This window comes from Lissotriton helveticus, chromosome 3_2 (assembly GCF_964261635.1).
Source record: "Lissotriton helveticus chromosome 3_2, aLisHel1.1, whole genome shotgun sequence".
Taxonomy (NCBI): domain Eukaryota; kingdom Metazoa; phylum Chordata; class Amphibia; order Caudata; family Salamandridae; genus Lissotriton; species Lissotriton helveticus.
The window spans coordinates 191,781,934-191,797,612 of NC_136062.1; the positions used below are offsets into that span (position 1 = coordinate 191,781,934).

Genomic DNA, 15,679 nt, shown 5'->3' on the forward strand with positions numbered 1-15,679 from the left:
CCGTAACTAAAAGTTATTTCACTAGTCTAAGTAAGAGCTCACAGCTCCTCTAATTACTGTTAATCTATCCTCACCTGGAAATATTGAGTATTTTACTCAACACTCTCAGATGACAGTAGCAGGTAGGTGTTAACTTAGAAAGTTGTTTTACCGTCTAGTTGTCATCAAAACGAAATCCAAGATGTCTAATGCATTTCACATGTAATATACAATCACCAAGTATTGAAGGCCACCACTCATCTGTACCATGTGATCACCTCCTTAAATCACAACATCCCTTTTTGTTAAGAGAGTAACTTGTGAACATTGTGGGTCATACACACTACCTCATTCATAGCATTGGTGAAATCAAGAGATGTGCCTTCCTTCTGTTTTTCTATCTAAACCCTTCATTTTGTTGGTCAAAAAGTTCAGACTTCTCTTTAACCAGTGTAAATTTTACGCACGTCCAACAGATTGTGCTGACTAGTGAACAGCCTTGTGTTCTTCTTGAGGCAAATATTTAAATGAAAATGTTTCCCTAATTAGACAGTTCCCTGCTTTCTTAAGTGCAGTATTAGAAATTGCTCGATAAACGAGCATCAAAGTGCATGAGATTGGGGCTACGCTAGTGGCTAGTCTTTCATGTGTCTTGAAATTTTGCTGGAAAGGAGCCATTTAAGGTGATACTGTATTCTATATTTATTACTTTTTGTATGTTTGTGCCATATTCTCCCATTGGATGCTATTTTTTGCCAGGGCTTAATGTAGATCTCCTCCCATTTCTCGATTAAGGTGCTTTGCAGTCAATACACCACAAGTAGGGAGGAGGACTGACTAGATGTACCAAAAAGTACTAGTTTCTCAACCGAGAAACTACCACAGCAGTACACAAAAGAGAAAAGTGGCAAAACTTTCCTGCGCACAAGTTAATATTCGTACTCCCCAAATTAGATACAGGTAATAATCATAGTGTGCATCCAAGGACAGGGACAGCCACTTGTATCCCCTGAAATGGACTAGACAACCAATACAAACTGAAAGTAAAACCAAAGTCCTGAGCACAACTTCGCATCGAGTGTTAAGAAGTCCAATCAATCATCTTTTTTGATGATTTTATTCTTCAGATCTGATAAAATCTTCTTGTCATTCAAACATAATATGGTCTTCAAATTATCCAAAGCCACATCACCCAAAGCCAACACGTGTTTCGTCAGTATTGATGCCTCTGCATCTGACTTCTTCAGGGCTATTCAGATATTCTTTATTCAAAATTGTATCAGAAAACCAATTTCCAGTATGTAAAGTCCTCTGCAACTCGCTCAGTGTTCTAATCGGCGTCCAAATGAGATCCGAAATTTAAAGGATCTGTATTTCTGTATCCGGGTCGGGGAGAGTACTCCTCACAACATCAGATCGGCGTTCAATTCAGGCCAAAGAAGATTGATTGGACTTCTTAACACTCGATGCGAAGTTGTGCTCAGGACTTTGGTTTTACTACCACAGCAGTACAGCTGGTGTGCAAAATGACTTCTCAGCCTATACTTTGGGCTGAAAAAGTGATGGTGAGAGCGATTCCCTCAAGCCCCCAATGTCAAAATAATGTGCTTATTGAATTGGGACAGGTTTCTATGACCTGCACATTACATTATCAAATTGAATATAGAAAATACCCTTCTTTAACTATTTACTTTCTTTCTGCTAAGAGTAGCAGTGCCAAATCGAAAAGCATGGGCATGTTACGTGAAGTGACTCTAGAAGAAGCTCCTGTCTGGCTGGCTTCTCAATGGATTGTGTGAAGAGGGTGACAAAAGGGAGTGGTTTCGTGAAAGTTTTAAATAAAAATCAAACTTTAAAAAAATAATTGTAAGCAATCTTCTCTCTTTAGAACACCGAAAAGTATGAGTTAGGGGCTCAGGACATTTTTTCTCACCTGTGCTTGATGCTTCCACCACAACTTTCTCATAAGCTGTTGTTCTTTTAGTGCAATCGACTTCTAAAATGGTGTCCTGCTCCAGACTGCCACCACGTGGTGAAAGTTCAGTATCCTGATGCAAAACCCGTTCGCTGCAAATGTGGACGCCAGTTTTGGTAGGTGGAGTTTATTGTGTGCCTTATAAATTCAAAATAATTACAGTAACTCAAGAATAAGTCCAGTTCTGACTTCAGTTACCAAAGGTCCAAGTTCTTAACAAGTTGAGTACTAGTAAGTATACAATGGCTTTGGGGCTAAAATTAGACCAGTTGGAAGAAGACTGCTTTAACTTCCATTCCATGTACGTTATACATAGAGCATAGGTTAACAATTAAAGGATGTATTAAACAGAGTAGATACTGTCACATAGATTACTGAAATTTCAGCTCCAAGGCAGTGCTTACTTTGATGGTTTCGGCCCTCATCCATCTACTGTGAATGCATGCTGTAATCTTTGATCCATACGAGCCAGACCTTTTACAGAGCTCCTGTTTAGAAGAAAGGCCAATCTAGCATGTGTTGATATTAGTTACAGCTTAAGTTACTGTTAGGCTTACCAGTGGAAGGCTCTTTTTTAAAAACTGTTAAACCTGTGTCCCGTTATAAGAAATGCTCACGTTTTAAAGTACTGCCAGCTTCAGTGATGCTGACCCTTTGTGCCTCTGTTAAACAACTTCATCGCATTTGAGTCATGCTGATGCTGCTCGTTTACATTGCAGTGCAGACAACGCCTTTGTATGGTAATTAATCCACAGAATTGATTTGCAAGATACAATCTTGTACATTCACAGGCTGCACATTATTTCATCATCTAGTCTGTTATGTCCAGAAGTTTTTATTCACAAATTCTTTTCAGAGGGCCACAGGGCAATCAGAAGTTACTGGGCCCAACTGTGAGGAGGGGTGGGTGTTTGGGCGCCTTTTACTCCTGATGTCTTGCAGCTGGCCCCCACAATAGGCTGTGAGCAACTGGATCGAGTATCCATCCTGCGCATGACTCTCTGTGGTAGCGCGAGTTAAGCAGTCCAAGGCTTCTCTGGAAGGAGATAGGTGTTGGAGGAACTCAGGTTCACAACTCTACGTACGTTCAGCAACCATAATAAATGGCCTGCAGAATTCTCCCTTTTATCAAAAGTATTATTGATATATATACACAAAGCAAAATATGGTACACAAAATACCTTCAGTTTACAGTCTTGGTTACAGCTTCTCCACACTGGTGTACACCTTTAGTTTACCAATTCGATGAATTTCAAGCCCCCCTTTTACAATGCACCCAGACGCAAATGTGAGTGTCAGTCTTTATTGTGTGCTGAGGGTTGCCCACGATGAAGTGCCCACTACTCTGTGCTTTTGGTCTAAAGAGCTGTACATATAACATCAAAGGAGTGGCTGCTAATGCAAGGTAAAACACGCGGGGACTAGTGTCTTCAGCCAAAAACAAATAAGAAAAAATGATATAAAGTGAAATGTGTACAAAAGTGTTCAAAAACCATAAAGGTTTTTAAGAAAACCCTCACTCACCCACCTAGTGGGCGACATGCTTCATCATCGGGTTCCACCGGGCGGGCCGAATGCCTACCCGGTGTGCTGCGACACCTGCAATTGCAGTGGAGCTGGTTTTTGTGTAGATAGTGAATTGGTGACAAGGTGAGATTAAAAGAGAGCAAACTTTAGCCAAAAATTAATTTTAATAAAGGTAAAGTACGCAAACATTAAAATTAAATAATATGGACCGAAGTTGGCTATTAATTTGAGCCAGCTATGTCCGTTAGTGTTCAGAAGGTCGACCTGTTTCTGCTCTGTGTAGCCCAATCGGCTGAGCTTTCATCAGGACCAAGTCTATAGTGATAGGCCAACCACTGGGCGGTGTACACACGCTAAGGCGTACCCTAACCTCAGTGGTATATGTGTAAAAAGATGCAAAACTCACGGTTTTATACCAGACTGCCCTGGTATTTTCAGGTGTCCGAACCTGTAGGGAAAGAAAAAAGGAGGACATACAGACAGAACAACATTTAAAGTTCAATGCATGCAACCTTTAACATACAGGTGTTAGCCGAGTCCAATCATCAACCCAATATAGTGTACACACCACACTTCTGGCACCCAATGGTGATCACAGTAGTGCCCTGCTAAATATGCTAAGGACTATTTTTCCACATACTTATTCTTTATAAATTATAGGTCCCAATAGGAAGCCTAATCGGCCCATTCACCCTATTCTCATATGCCCGCTATGGTGTTTAAGACACGTGAGAAAGTAGTCACTTTCGCGCCTTTTTAACCACTTGGCTGCTAAGGGGTGTGCGAGGGGTTCCATTGACTTTCCATTGAAATCAATGGAAAGTCCATGACGAGTTACCCTTGTCATTAGCGCTGAAGTGGTTAAAAATTTTCCGAAATGTGTGCAGTCTGTAAAAAAGACTCGAGTAGTAAATAACGAGTCCTATCAACACTATTAAAAACACCCAAGTATGGAAGTTTAATACATCGTAAGGCTGAGAGGCGGACCCTTGACGTCATCAAGACGGGTCCGCCCACAAAATCACGTGATTTAGCGTGGCACTTTTTTTGCAGCCAAACCGAGCACAATCCTCAGTATTCGGGCGGTGGATATGAGCAAGTTAGGTCACACGCGGGGAGTCGTCAGGAGAGAAGTAAGTGAGAGGATACTTGGTCCTGTGGAGCGTATTCGGCAGTTGCTTTACCGGATATTTTATTACTAAACAATTGACCATTCCCTTTCTTATATCCCAGCTTCTCCGACGTGAAGAAACCCCTGCCACCGTTTCCCATGAAGTGAAGCCTAAAGTGCTTTCACGTGGAATTTCATATTTTCTTTTGTTTGTTTTTTGGCTAAACTTCCATACTTGGGTGTTTTTAATAGTGTTGATATGACTCGTTATTTACTACTAGTCTTTTTTACGGACTGCACACATTTCGGAAAAATGTAAAAAAAGACGCCGCGATAGAGACTACTTTCTCACGCATCTTAAACACCATAGCGGGCATATGAGAATAGGGTGAATGGGCCGATTAGGCTTCCTATTGGGACCTATATTTATAAAGAATAAATATGTGGAAGAATTGTCCTTAGCATATTTAGCAGGGGACTACTGTGATCACCATTGTGTGCCAGAAGTGTGGTGTGTACACTATACTGGGTTGATGATTGGACTCAGCTAACACCTGTATGTTAAAGGTTGCATGCATTGAACTTTAAATGTTGTTCTGTCTGTATGTCCTCCTTTTTTCTTTCCCTACAGGTTCGGACACCTGGAAATGCCAGGGCAGTCTGGTACAAAACCTTGAGTTTTGCATCTTTTTACACATATACCACTGAGGTTAGGGTACGCCTTAGCATGTGTACACCGCCCAGTGGTTGTCCTTTCACTTTAGACTTGGTCCTGATGAAAGCTCAGCCGATTGGGCTACACAGAGCAGAAACATATCGACCTTCTGAACACTAACGGACATAGCTGGCTCAAATTAATAGCCAACTTCTGTCCATATTATTTAATTTTAATGTTTGTGTACTTTACCTTTATTAAAATTATTTTTTGGCTAAAATTCGCTCTTTTAATCTCACCTCGTCACCAATTCACTATCTACACAAAAACCTTTTTTGCAGGTGTCGCAGCACACCGGGTAGGCATTCGACCCGCCCGGTGGAACCCGATAAGCATGTCACCCACTAGGTGGGTGAGTGAGGGTTTTTTTAAAAACCTTTATGGTTTTTGAACACTTTTGTACACATTTCACTTTATATCATTTTTTCTTATTTGTTTTTGGCTGAAGACACTCGTCCCTGCGTATTTTACCTTGCATTAGCAGCCACTCCTTTGTTCTATATATTCTGAACTGGGGTAGAGGAGTGTCTCTTAAACCCTACCTCTCGTTTATAACTAAAGAGCTGTACATCACAGCAGGATTAGCTCTGTACCGGATAGCCCCAAACAGGCCATGGGAATGACTAGGTTCACATCTGGATGTCCGCCTCACTGATTTGTATCAAAAGGTTCCAAAGGCCTTCAGTCTGCTTTGTGACTCTTATCAGCCAAATCTCCTTCCTGACTATGCCCCTTTCACCTATAACCTCTTTCAGAATTAATAATCCTGGCTGAAGTATACTGAAGAGCCTGACACTTCCTGCCTTTAGGGTGTGTTTCCCACCAAGGGCTCAGGAATGCAGCCACCCACAAATGTCTTAGTGGCTTCTGTATTACCAAATGTTCTATCAGCAGAACCCTGGGGATCCCAGCAGAAAGCCACAGGCCTCTATGTGCTGTACCCCTCACAGACTTCTGTGCATCCTTAGCATTGTACACAAACATGGATGTAGTCATCCATGTGCTGTATCAGCGCGCTGCATACAAACCCATATGCTATCCATTTCCTGTAGCTCTCACAGGCTCACACATACCTTTGAGGTTCTCTCACGTGTGCTGTCCCAGTGTACAGTAGCACTCATTGGCTCACGCACATACCAGTCCGCACATTCCAGCTTGCATATGATCTCCCCACATCTTCCAAAAGTGAGCTAAGCTCATATTAACCAAATGTCTTTCAGTGTGCCATTCTCTTGCCAAATATCAGAAGGCCTGATCATCTCTGGATAGCTCTCTATAAACACAATATGCTACGACCGTCTCCCTCCTACTACTATGCTCCTGGTAGCCTTCCACCACTATGAAGGTAGCTCACAGTGCACCTCTCCAGGTCTAACCAGATCACATTCCATGAGACCTGCCTGGGTTCTAGTGAACATGCTCATGACTAGTAATCATTGCCACAGATCTTCTAATACCACCACAGTTGCACTCAGGGCAGGGTTTCACATCTACCATGTGAGGAACTTTTCTGTCCCATGCAATCTTCATGTGTGTCGACCTAGACGGAGTCCTTATGACTTATTATGACATCAGCTGGAAACCTAAAATGCCCTGTAAAGTAGCCTTCATTTTAGAGGTTTTTTTCTGCCCCACCATCAAGTTAGTGTCGGATGGGCTCACGCCCCCGTGTACGTGCATCGCAAACATGTTAGAACAGTAATGCAGTGGTCCTCGTGAGGTACTGGTATGCTGAATGAAAAAAAATAAAAAATTAATTTATCTGGAGTTAATCCCTGTTGGGGCTTCCTGCAGTGATATTGCCTTTATGCCTGCATATCAGGGCTAGTTCAATAATTTTCATTTAGGGAATCTTCTGTGGAGCCCCTTGCCGATCTTGCCAGGGATGCTGGTTTTGTGTAAAGATGCTTAGGAAACTTTACGGCTGCCTTGGCCTCCGTGAAGAAACGGGGCATATCTTCCTGTGCAAAGGAGTGCATAAGGAATGTTCGCTTGTTGGAATAGTCTTTTAGCAGGAAGAAATTTGCTTCTGCGTTTTTGACAGCAATGGTGATATCCATATAAAAGGATATTGAGGTACCCTGATGGGTTATGGATTATTTCTTGCCGGCAAGACATGGGATCACATCTCTATCTCTGTAGTTCAGTTGGCACACCACGATGGGTCGCCCCGGTGCACCTGGGGGAGGTTGCCGGCCAAGGGACCTATCTAGCCTTTCTACAATTAATAGTGACGGGCTGCCCAAAGAAATACCCGAGGAGCAACTCCACAAAACCTTCCATGGTGGTGGATTCGGGAATGCCAGTGATACGAAGGTTGTTGCGCCATGATCGTGATTAAAGTTCTTCATTCTTAGCTCTGATAAGATATAGGATCTTGTCCATCCGCAGTAGATCTTTCTTAGACTCTGCCTGGGCGTCCTTGGCGTCAGAGACTCCGCTTTCCACCGGTTCAAGTCTGGAGTCGTGTTTGTCTTCTCTTTACTACATGTGATCTAGATTGGAGGTGAGTGCATCTAACTTCGCATCAATGGTTCTAAGGCTGATTTTAACATCTAGCACGTTTTATTGTCTGCCTCTTGCATATCGCCACTCGTCGGGGGGTCTCTGACGTCGTTTCTGATGGTGTCTTCTGGTCCGCGTAGCAAGATGCGCATTTGCTCTTGAAAGTGAGTTTAGGCTGCCTAGTGTCCTGCTTGCTCATGTTTGCCATTTGAAACAACGTAGTATTGGTGGGTGTGCCAAGATTCTCACCACACAAATCGCCCACAGCAGTGTTCCTGGCACCTCCACCCACATTGTGTGACCAAATAGTGGGCCAGTGTTCCAGTGGGCTGGCCACACCTCATGTCCTGCTTGAGGACATGAGCAGGCCCTGGCCTTGTAGGATCAACTTCTACGCTGTCTCCAGCCCGCTGTGTAACTGTCAGGTGATAATTCACAAGTCCCAGGTGGTCCCTGGACTTGTGCAGACTCCTGGGTCTTCCCAGACCCAGGAGTCTGCAGTGAAAGAAGTGTGGCAGTTATATGGAGGCAATTATATTAAAGTAACAACTGGCGAATAGTTTCCATAACTGCTTAATTTATGGCCAGCTGTCACCCCTGTCCACCAGTTCCCACCTGGCGTGCACTGTGCGATCGCACCACCCAGCCTCAAGCCATGCAGCCAGCCAGCTCAACTAAGGACACGCGTAGGCCTGTGGTTTCCCTGCCCCATCAGCGTGTTATTCATGGGTCGCTGATGACTCCCTCTCGATACTTCGGGTCCAGCCTGCTTCTCCCTGGAGCCTGAGGGGCCTAACGGGCATCTGCTTCCAGGTAATCCACGGCATGTATCACAGTACTGCGTTGTAGCAGGCCCAGACCGGCGCGCTTACCGGCAATCCAGTTCCGGCCCTGGCGCACCGATCTTGTTTCCCGTAGTATTATGCTGCATGGAGGACCAAGTTATGAAGCAAGGTTTTCATAGTTATATTAAAATCTATATCTTAAGTTTTATATAGCGATGTACAGTTAAGGGCACACACCTGCATCCTCAATAAATTCAAACAACAAAGGAGAAAGGGAGACACTCACAGAAGGCAAGCACATGGTAACAAGGAGAGGAAGGACAATAAAATACAATATGAATTTGGTCAACGATATAGTAAGGGAGCTGATTTGTCATCCAAGGGGTAGAGACCATAATATCTAAGCCAACGTCCCCAGACCTTGAAAAACTTACAAGGACACACACTGTTTTATACAGAATTTTTTCAGCAGCCATATAAAGATCCATCCTCGCCTTCCATTCGGCCATGGTAGGAACCTCTGGTGCACTCCAATGGTGCGCCACAACTCTATCAACCACCACTATCCCCAAGTAGCAGACAAGTTGTGGTCTTGGAATGCCACATCGCCTGGGACACCCAGTAAAATGTATTAAGGATCAAGAGGGATGACTGTTTCCAACACTGGCTGAGCTCTCTCACAATCTGATAAAAATGTCTGTATGGCTGGAAAGCCCCAAAGAGAAGGAATGAGTTTACCTCTGCTGTCCCTGCAGCGTAGGCTGGCCAGGGAAACTGCCCTCCCTTGCAATGCAGGCTGTTCCTATCATATTAAACCACCTGGAGTTAAATCAGACACAGTCGTGACTTAATGGCCACTTCCCTCTGGTGCATCAGAGCTGCCTCCCAGTCGAAGTCCTCCAGTTCCCACATGTCAGTCTCCCATCTGTCCTTCAGCCTAGTCAGTGTGTCTGACATATTATTCAGCATCTTGTAGGTGAAGGAAATAGCCTTTTGTTCTAGCACCTCAAGTAATAACCTGCCCTCCAATGGGGCATATTCCAGTGAGTCCAAGTCTCCCAATATTTCTGCATGCCAGGCATGGTGCAACTGTGCATACTTGAAATACTGGTTTTGGTGTATGGAATTCTCCCATCGTAGGGACAAAAAGCGCAACTGTAGGTCAGCAGGTCCCAGGCCTCAAAGCCCCTGAGTTTTCCCATCTTGCGCATCCACACACCCTCCCATACCGGCGTCGGCCACGTTATCCTTTCTTCCCCAGCCAATCAGTCTAGGGACTTTCTGCCATGCGTCCAACAGTACCTGTGTCGCGGGCAGTAGCTATTGAACTCCTTTATAGCTATAAAGGTAATATAGGCACGACTGGCCAGCAAGCTGTGTTCGCTCGAGTTTGTAGCTAGACTGATCTTGCTGTGTGAATAGCCAATCATTTATGGCAGCCATATGTGCTTCCCAATAGTGAGCCCCCATGTCGGGGAAAGAGCGATCCCACCGTTGTAAGGGTTGTGCTGGAGGGTTGCAAGCGCTATCCTGGAGGGGCCACTGCACCACAGCAGGGTCCCAGATCACCTTCCAACTGAACAAACTATTCTGTAGACCGTAGAGTAGTTTGGAAAGCGTAATCATTTTAAAACCGCTGCTCTCCCCATCATTGTAGGAGGTAGCATACACCACCTCCTGGCATCAACGTGGAAGTCACGTATCACCCGGCCCAGATTTTTAGCCAAACACATCTCACTTTGGGAGTGACATAAATGCCCAAATATCAGAACCAATCATTCGTCACTTGGTACATCTAGGGAAGCACAGTTAAATCAAAATGGCGATTGAGGTGGTAACGAACCTATTTACACCAATTCAAATGGTAGCAAGACTGAGTCCCGTAGTTCTCAAACAGCGTTCGAATAGCCAGGATGGTAGTTTCCAGTTTGGTAATATAAAGGCTTATGTTTACGTATAAAGAGATTTTCTCACATCTCGGTCGGTGCCAAAAGTTTTAAACCCTAGACAATAGCAGCCAATGGTTGTATGGAAAGGGAAAATGATAAAGAAGGCCAAGAGCGGTCCTGTTGGGTGCCCTGTCAAATCGAGAAGGCATTCAGCAGGAGACTATTCACCCTTGCTTTTGCATTCGGGGCCTGTTAGAAGAGCGAAATCCACAGTTTGACGTGGGGGTCAAATCCAACAAGATTTTCATTGTTATGCTGCAAAAATTTCAAATTATGCAGCACATTCTACAAGTGAACTATTTTCATCTATTTTAGCTAGAAATGTTTGTGTGAAAGCTGCAGTTTTGCTAATTATGCAGCAATTCAGTAACCCCATAACTGTTTGCTAAATGCTTCAGCATCTCATAAATCCTCTGGCTGTCACTATTGGCCATCATTCATCAGCAATTTATTTAAGAAAGGTTATCCTAAATGTTCTACTTGCAATCTTTGCCCTGTGTTCGCTGTTATAAAGAAAAAAACCTTTTTTAAAGAGAGGTACCCCAAAATAATAATTTAACATAAAAAATGCATAAGGGGTAACTTGCGTAGCATGTGGAATATGATCCTTAATTGCTTTTTTGGTGTTCTAGTTACATTTGCAATCCACTCACCCTTCAGTGTCCTAGTTTAGGATTTCTCCCGAATTCCTTAAGTGGCAATATTGGACCATATTACTTGGTTACCCATTTTATATCTAATACACACATATATAATGTTCATGTCTCTATTTGTCTGTGTATATGTGTATATATATATATATATATATATATATATGTGTGTATATATATATATATATGTGTGTATATGTATATATGTATGTATATATGTACATATATACATATATACATACATACATACATATATACATATATACATATATATATGTATATATATATATATATATATATGTATATATATATGTATGTGTGTGTATATACACGATGTATACAGTGGAGGTTATGTTGGGGGGGATATTGTAGGCTTATGATTGACATCTGAGTCATGCTGACTTTCTAGGTCGGTGCCCAACAGGAATAATGCTCGAATAAACACTTCTGGACGTAACCACTAGGTTGGTTTATTTTCACCCAGCGACATTGTGTTCGAGGCATGTGGGCTGCTGAATTCATATCTATAGCATAGATCGCCGCCTAGTGTTGGGTCCGGATGATTGCACATTGTTGTCCAGGAAGAGTCTTCGAAGTATCACGAGATAGGTGGCTCCTCCCCTGGACTACAGTGCGCATGGGCATCGACTCCATCCCCACATTGTTTTTTTCCGCCATTGGGTTCGGATGTATATTCGACATCTCCAGTTCGGAATCGATAGACTTTTCATAAGGCCCGAAGGCCTTTTCCTATACCGTCGGTATTGTCTTGCGTTCGGTGCCCAGCTCTGTTCCGGCTCAGTTCCAGAGTCGGACATCCAGAGGAGTCGCGTGACTCTTCGGTGCTCGAGGCCCAGTCAACGCAACGAAACTTCATCATGGAACGGAGCCCGTTCAAGAAATGTCCCGTGTGCGGATCGAAGTATCCCCACATCGACGTCCACCCGGTGTGCAACAAGTGCCTCTCGCCGGATCACGATGAAGCCAACTGTATGGCTTGTTCCCGTTTTCGATCCAAGAAGACTATTAGACTTCGGCGCGTGGCGTGCATGGAGGCCCAGCAGTCGGCCCCGGCACCGGCGGACATCTTCGAGAGGGAAGAAGCAGACGAGCCAGAAGATCAAGAGCCGATTTCCACTCCAGCGGAGGAGATCGACTACAACTACGACGCAGACGTCGAAGTGCTCGATACTGAAGGAGTCGTCGACGAGGTAGGAGACGACAATGAGGCCTATGGGGCCACGGAAGATAGCTCAGGGGAAGAGCTATGCCCCGTTCGGACAATCATTAAGGCTCAGGTCGAGGGATCGCCACATGGCCTTACCCAAGACCTTACACCCAGATCCACGGCCTCGCCTACGGGCCCGGCTACGGACACTTCTATGGAGCCACTGTTGGTCAAACCGAAAGTGAAAGCTTCGGTGTCAACGAAAACGAAAGTGATGGAGACGCCGTCGAAAGAGAAGACGTCTGTCCCTCTGGCCGCCTCCTCGTCTTCCGACAAGTCGGCGCAGCCGAAGCCGAAGAAGGCTGTCGACCCGGTGAAGTCGACCAAGGGCGTCGAGCCGAAGTCGGTCAAGGGCGTCGATCCCAAATCGCTCAAGGGCGTCGAGCCGAAGACTGGGGCGCCAAAACCAGCTGTCAAGCCCGCCGACCCGAAGCCGTCGGCGCGAAGGCCGTCGACAGTCGGAGGACACGGCGCACCTAAGAGGGCTGATCCCGCGCATCGGCCGGAGAAAGCCAAGGCATCGACGCTCGAGTCTGCACACGCTGGTGGATCGAGGCTGTCTGTCGGGTCGACGAAACCGTCCGCATCCTTCACGAAGCAGGTGTCTGACTCTTTGCAACGCATCAGGAACAAGGCTTCTGTGGTCGATCCGAAGGATGTTTCCACCCCAAAGCAAGTTGCCAAAACGCCGAAGTCCTCGGCACCACTCCTGTTCACGTTGCCGCCAAAGGCGTTCGCACCGAAGCCGGTCGACGACGTGCCCGTGCAGGTGTCTGCAGGGTCGAAGCCTTCTCAGCCACTTGTGAGCTCGAAGCATCGACAACCCCTGATGGAGGAGCAGTCGGAACACTTTATCGACGCCGACACCGGTAAACTTACCCTCTACAAGAGGAAGATCACGGCGGCACAGCCTATGGAGTCCTACACGATTCCTTTGAAGCGCAAAAAGCCTTCTACGGATTCCCCGGTTCTGGTTGAGCCACTTGCCCCACGGACTCGAACAGTTGCTACACCCTCCCCCACTTATTCGGATGGGGAGGCTGGGGAAGGTGATGATGATGAGGAGTATAACTTCCCTGCCAACACTGATCCTGAGGATCACCAGGACTCTTGGGTAGATGCAGGGGACCCAGGGGATCAGCACACTGCCCCGGACACTCAGGTGTACAATGTCAAAACCTCTCCTACAGAGGATTCTGCAGCATTTAATGCTCTAATTGAGAGGGCGGCTAAAAACCACGACGTCCAGCTGCATGCTGACCCTATTGAAGTGGACTTCCTCTTTGATACCTTTTCCACAGCAGAAAAGACTATCAAGACTCTCCCTATGCTGAAAGGGGTTCTGAAACATGCTGCGGACATTTTTAAAGAACCCACACTTGCCAGGGTTATCAACCCTAGGATTGAAAAAAAGTGTAGACCGACACCTGGCGACCCTACCTACATCAAGGGCCAGTTGCCATTGGACTCTCTGGTTGTTTCTAATGCCCGGAAGAGGGCAAATTCACAGACCACTGGTGATGCTCCTCCCCCTGACAAGGAATCTAAAGTGCTAGAAGCATCAGGGAAGAGGGTGGCGGCTCAAGCGGCCAATATCTGGCGCATTTCAAACACTCAGGCACTCTTGGCCAGATATGACAAGGCACACTATGATACACTAGAGACCCTGTTACAACATCTACCAGATCAGTATAAAGAGGCAGCGGAGATGCTCATTCAGGAAGCTCAGCTCATCTCCAACGCTTCTATTAAATGTGCACTGGACGTGGCGGACACCGCGGCAAGGGCCATTAACACAAGTGACATGTTGCGACGTCAGGCCTGGCTCAGAATCTCCGGGTTCAAGCCGGAGATACAAACCACCATCCTCAATCAGCCTGTAAACCCTGATGGACTATTTGGTCCTGAGGTGGATACCACCCTGGAAAAAATAAAAAAGGATACCGAGACTGCAAAATCCATGGGGGCTCTCCAGTCCCAACAGTTTCGGGGCAATACTTTTCGTCGCTCAGGCAATAGAGGTGTTTCCAGAGGCCAGATGTCCCAGCAAACGCAATACACTAAAGGTGGGGCGCAGTCCTCTTACACCAAGCAGAGTAGAGGCGGCTATCGGGGCAACAGCACCAAGGGCAGAGGTCGTGGAAACAACAACTCCCGCTCCTCCGCCACCAACAAACAGTGATGCCCTGCCACTGCCCCCCGACCATACAACACCTGTCGGGGGGAGACTGCAGCAGTTCCTGCCGGTCTGGAAATCCATCACCACAGACCGGTGGGTCAGAAAATGTATCCAGTACGGTTGTCTGGAGTTAACTTCCACTCCACCCAACTTGCCACCAAGACACCGTCCTATGTCCACAGAGCATTTGCACTTATTGCAGCAGGAGGTACTTGTCATGCTGCAAAAAGGGGCGATCGAGCTCGTGCCGGTGGAGGAAGAAGGCACAGGAGTGTACTCCCTGTACTTCTTAATCCCAAAGAAGGACGGGTCCCTCAGACCCATACTGGACCTCAGACCCCTAAACCAGTATATTCTCTCAGAACATTTTCACATGCTGACGCTGCAGCAGGTTCTTCCGTTGCTCAATCAGGGAGACTTCCTCGCAACCTTCGATCTCAAGGATGCATATTTTCACATTCCACTACATCCATCACACAGAAAATACCTCAGATTCACCATTCAGAATCAGCATTATCAATTCAAGGTCCTCCCTTTCGGGGTGACCACAGTGCCCAGGGTGTTCACAAAATGCCTGGCGACAGTGGCTGCGCACCTCAGGAGGCCTCAGATTCACCATTCAGAATCAGCATTATCAATTCAAGGTCCTCCCTTTCGGGGTGACCACAGTGCCCAGGGTGTTCACAAAATGCCTGGCGACAGTGGCTGCGCACCTCAGGAGGCAGAACGTTCACGTCTACCCTTATCTGGACGACTGGCTTGTCCAAGCAAAGTCGGCCCAGCAGTGCGCCGCCAACATGTCCCACACCATTCACCTTCTTCACGATCTGGGATTCTCACTCAGTTATCCGAAGTCGCACCTTCAGCCAGCCCATGTGCGGCAGTATCTGGGCGCGACGATAGATACTCTGGCAGCCTCAGCTCAGCCACATTCTGTGAGGATCGACAGCATTCAGTCACTGATCCAGAAGTTCAGACCGCAACACTCACTTCCAGCAAGAGTGTTCATGCAGTTGATAGGCATGATGGCCTCCTGCATCTTCATAGTCCCGCACGCGAGGCTCCATATGCGTCCG

General features: G+C 46.0%; 1 protein-coding gene across 2 annotated transcripts in view; it reads left to right on the forward strand.

Annotated features, from left to right (window-relative positions):
* The window catches only part of ARIH1 (ariadne RBR E3 ubiquitin protein ligase 1), a 501,132-nt gene that overhangs the window by 350,224 nt on the left and 135,229 nt on the right, over positions 1–15,679 (forward strand). For both annotated transcript variants that reach the window (XM_078685029.1, XM_078685030.1), the window contains exon 7: positions 1,964–2,070. In XM_078685029.1, the coding sequence (XP_078541155.1) occupies positions 1,964–2,070 (107 nt within the window). The remainder of the gene's footprint in view (positions 1–1,963; positions 2,071–15,679) is intronic.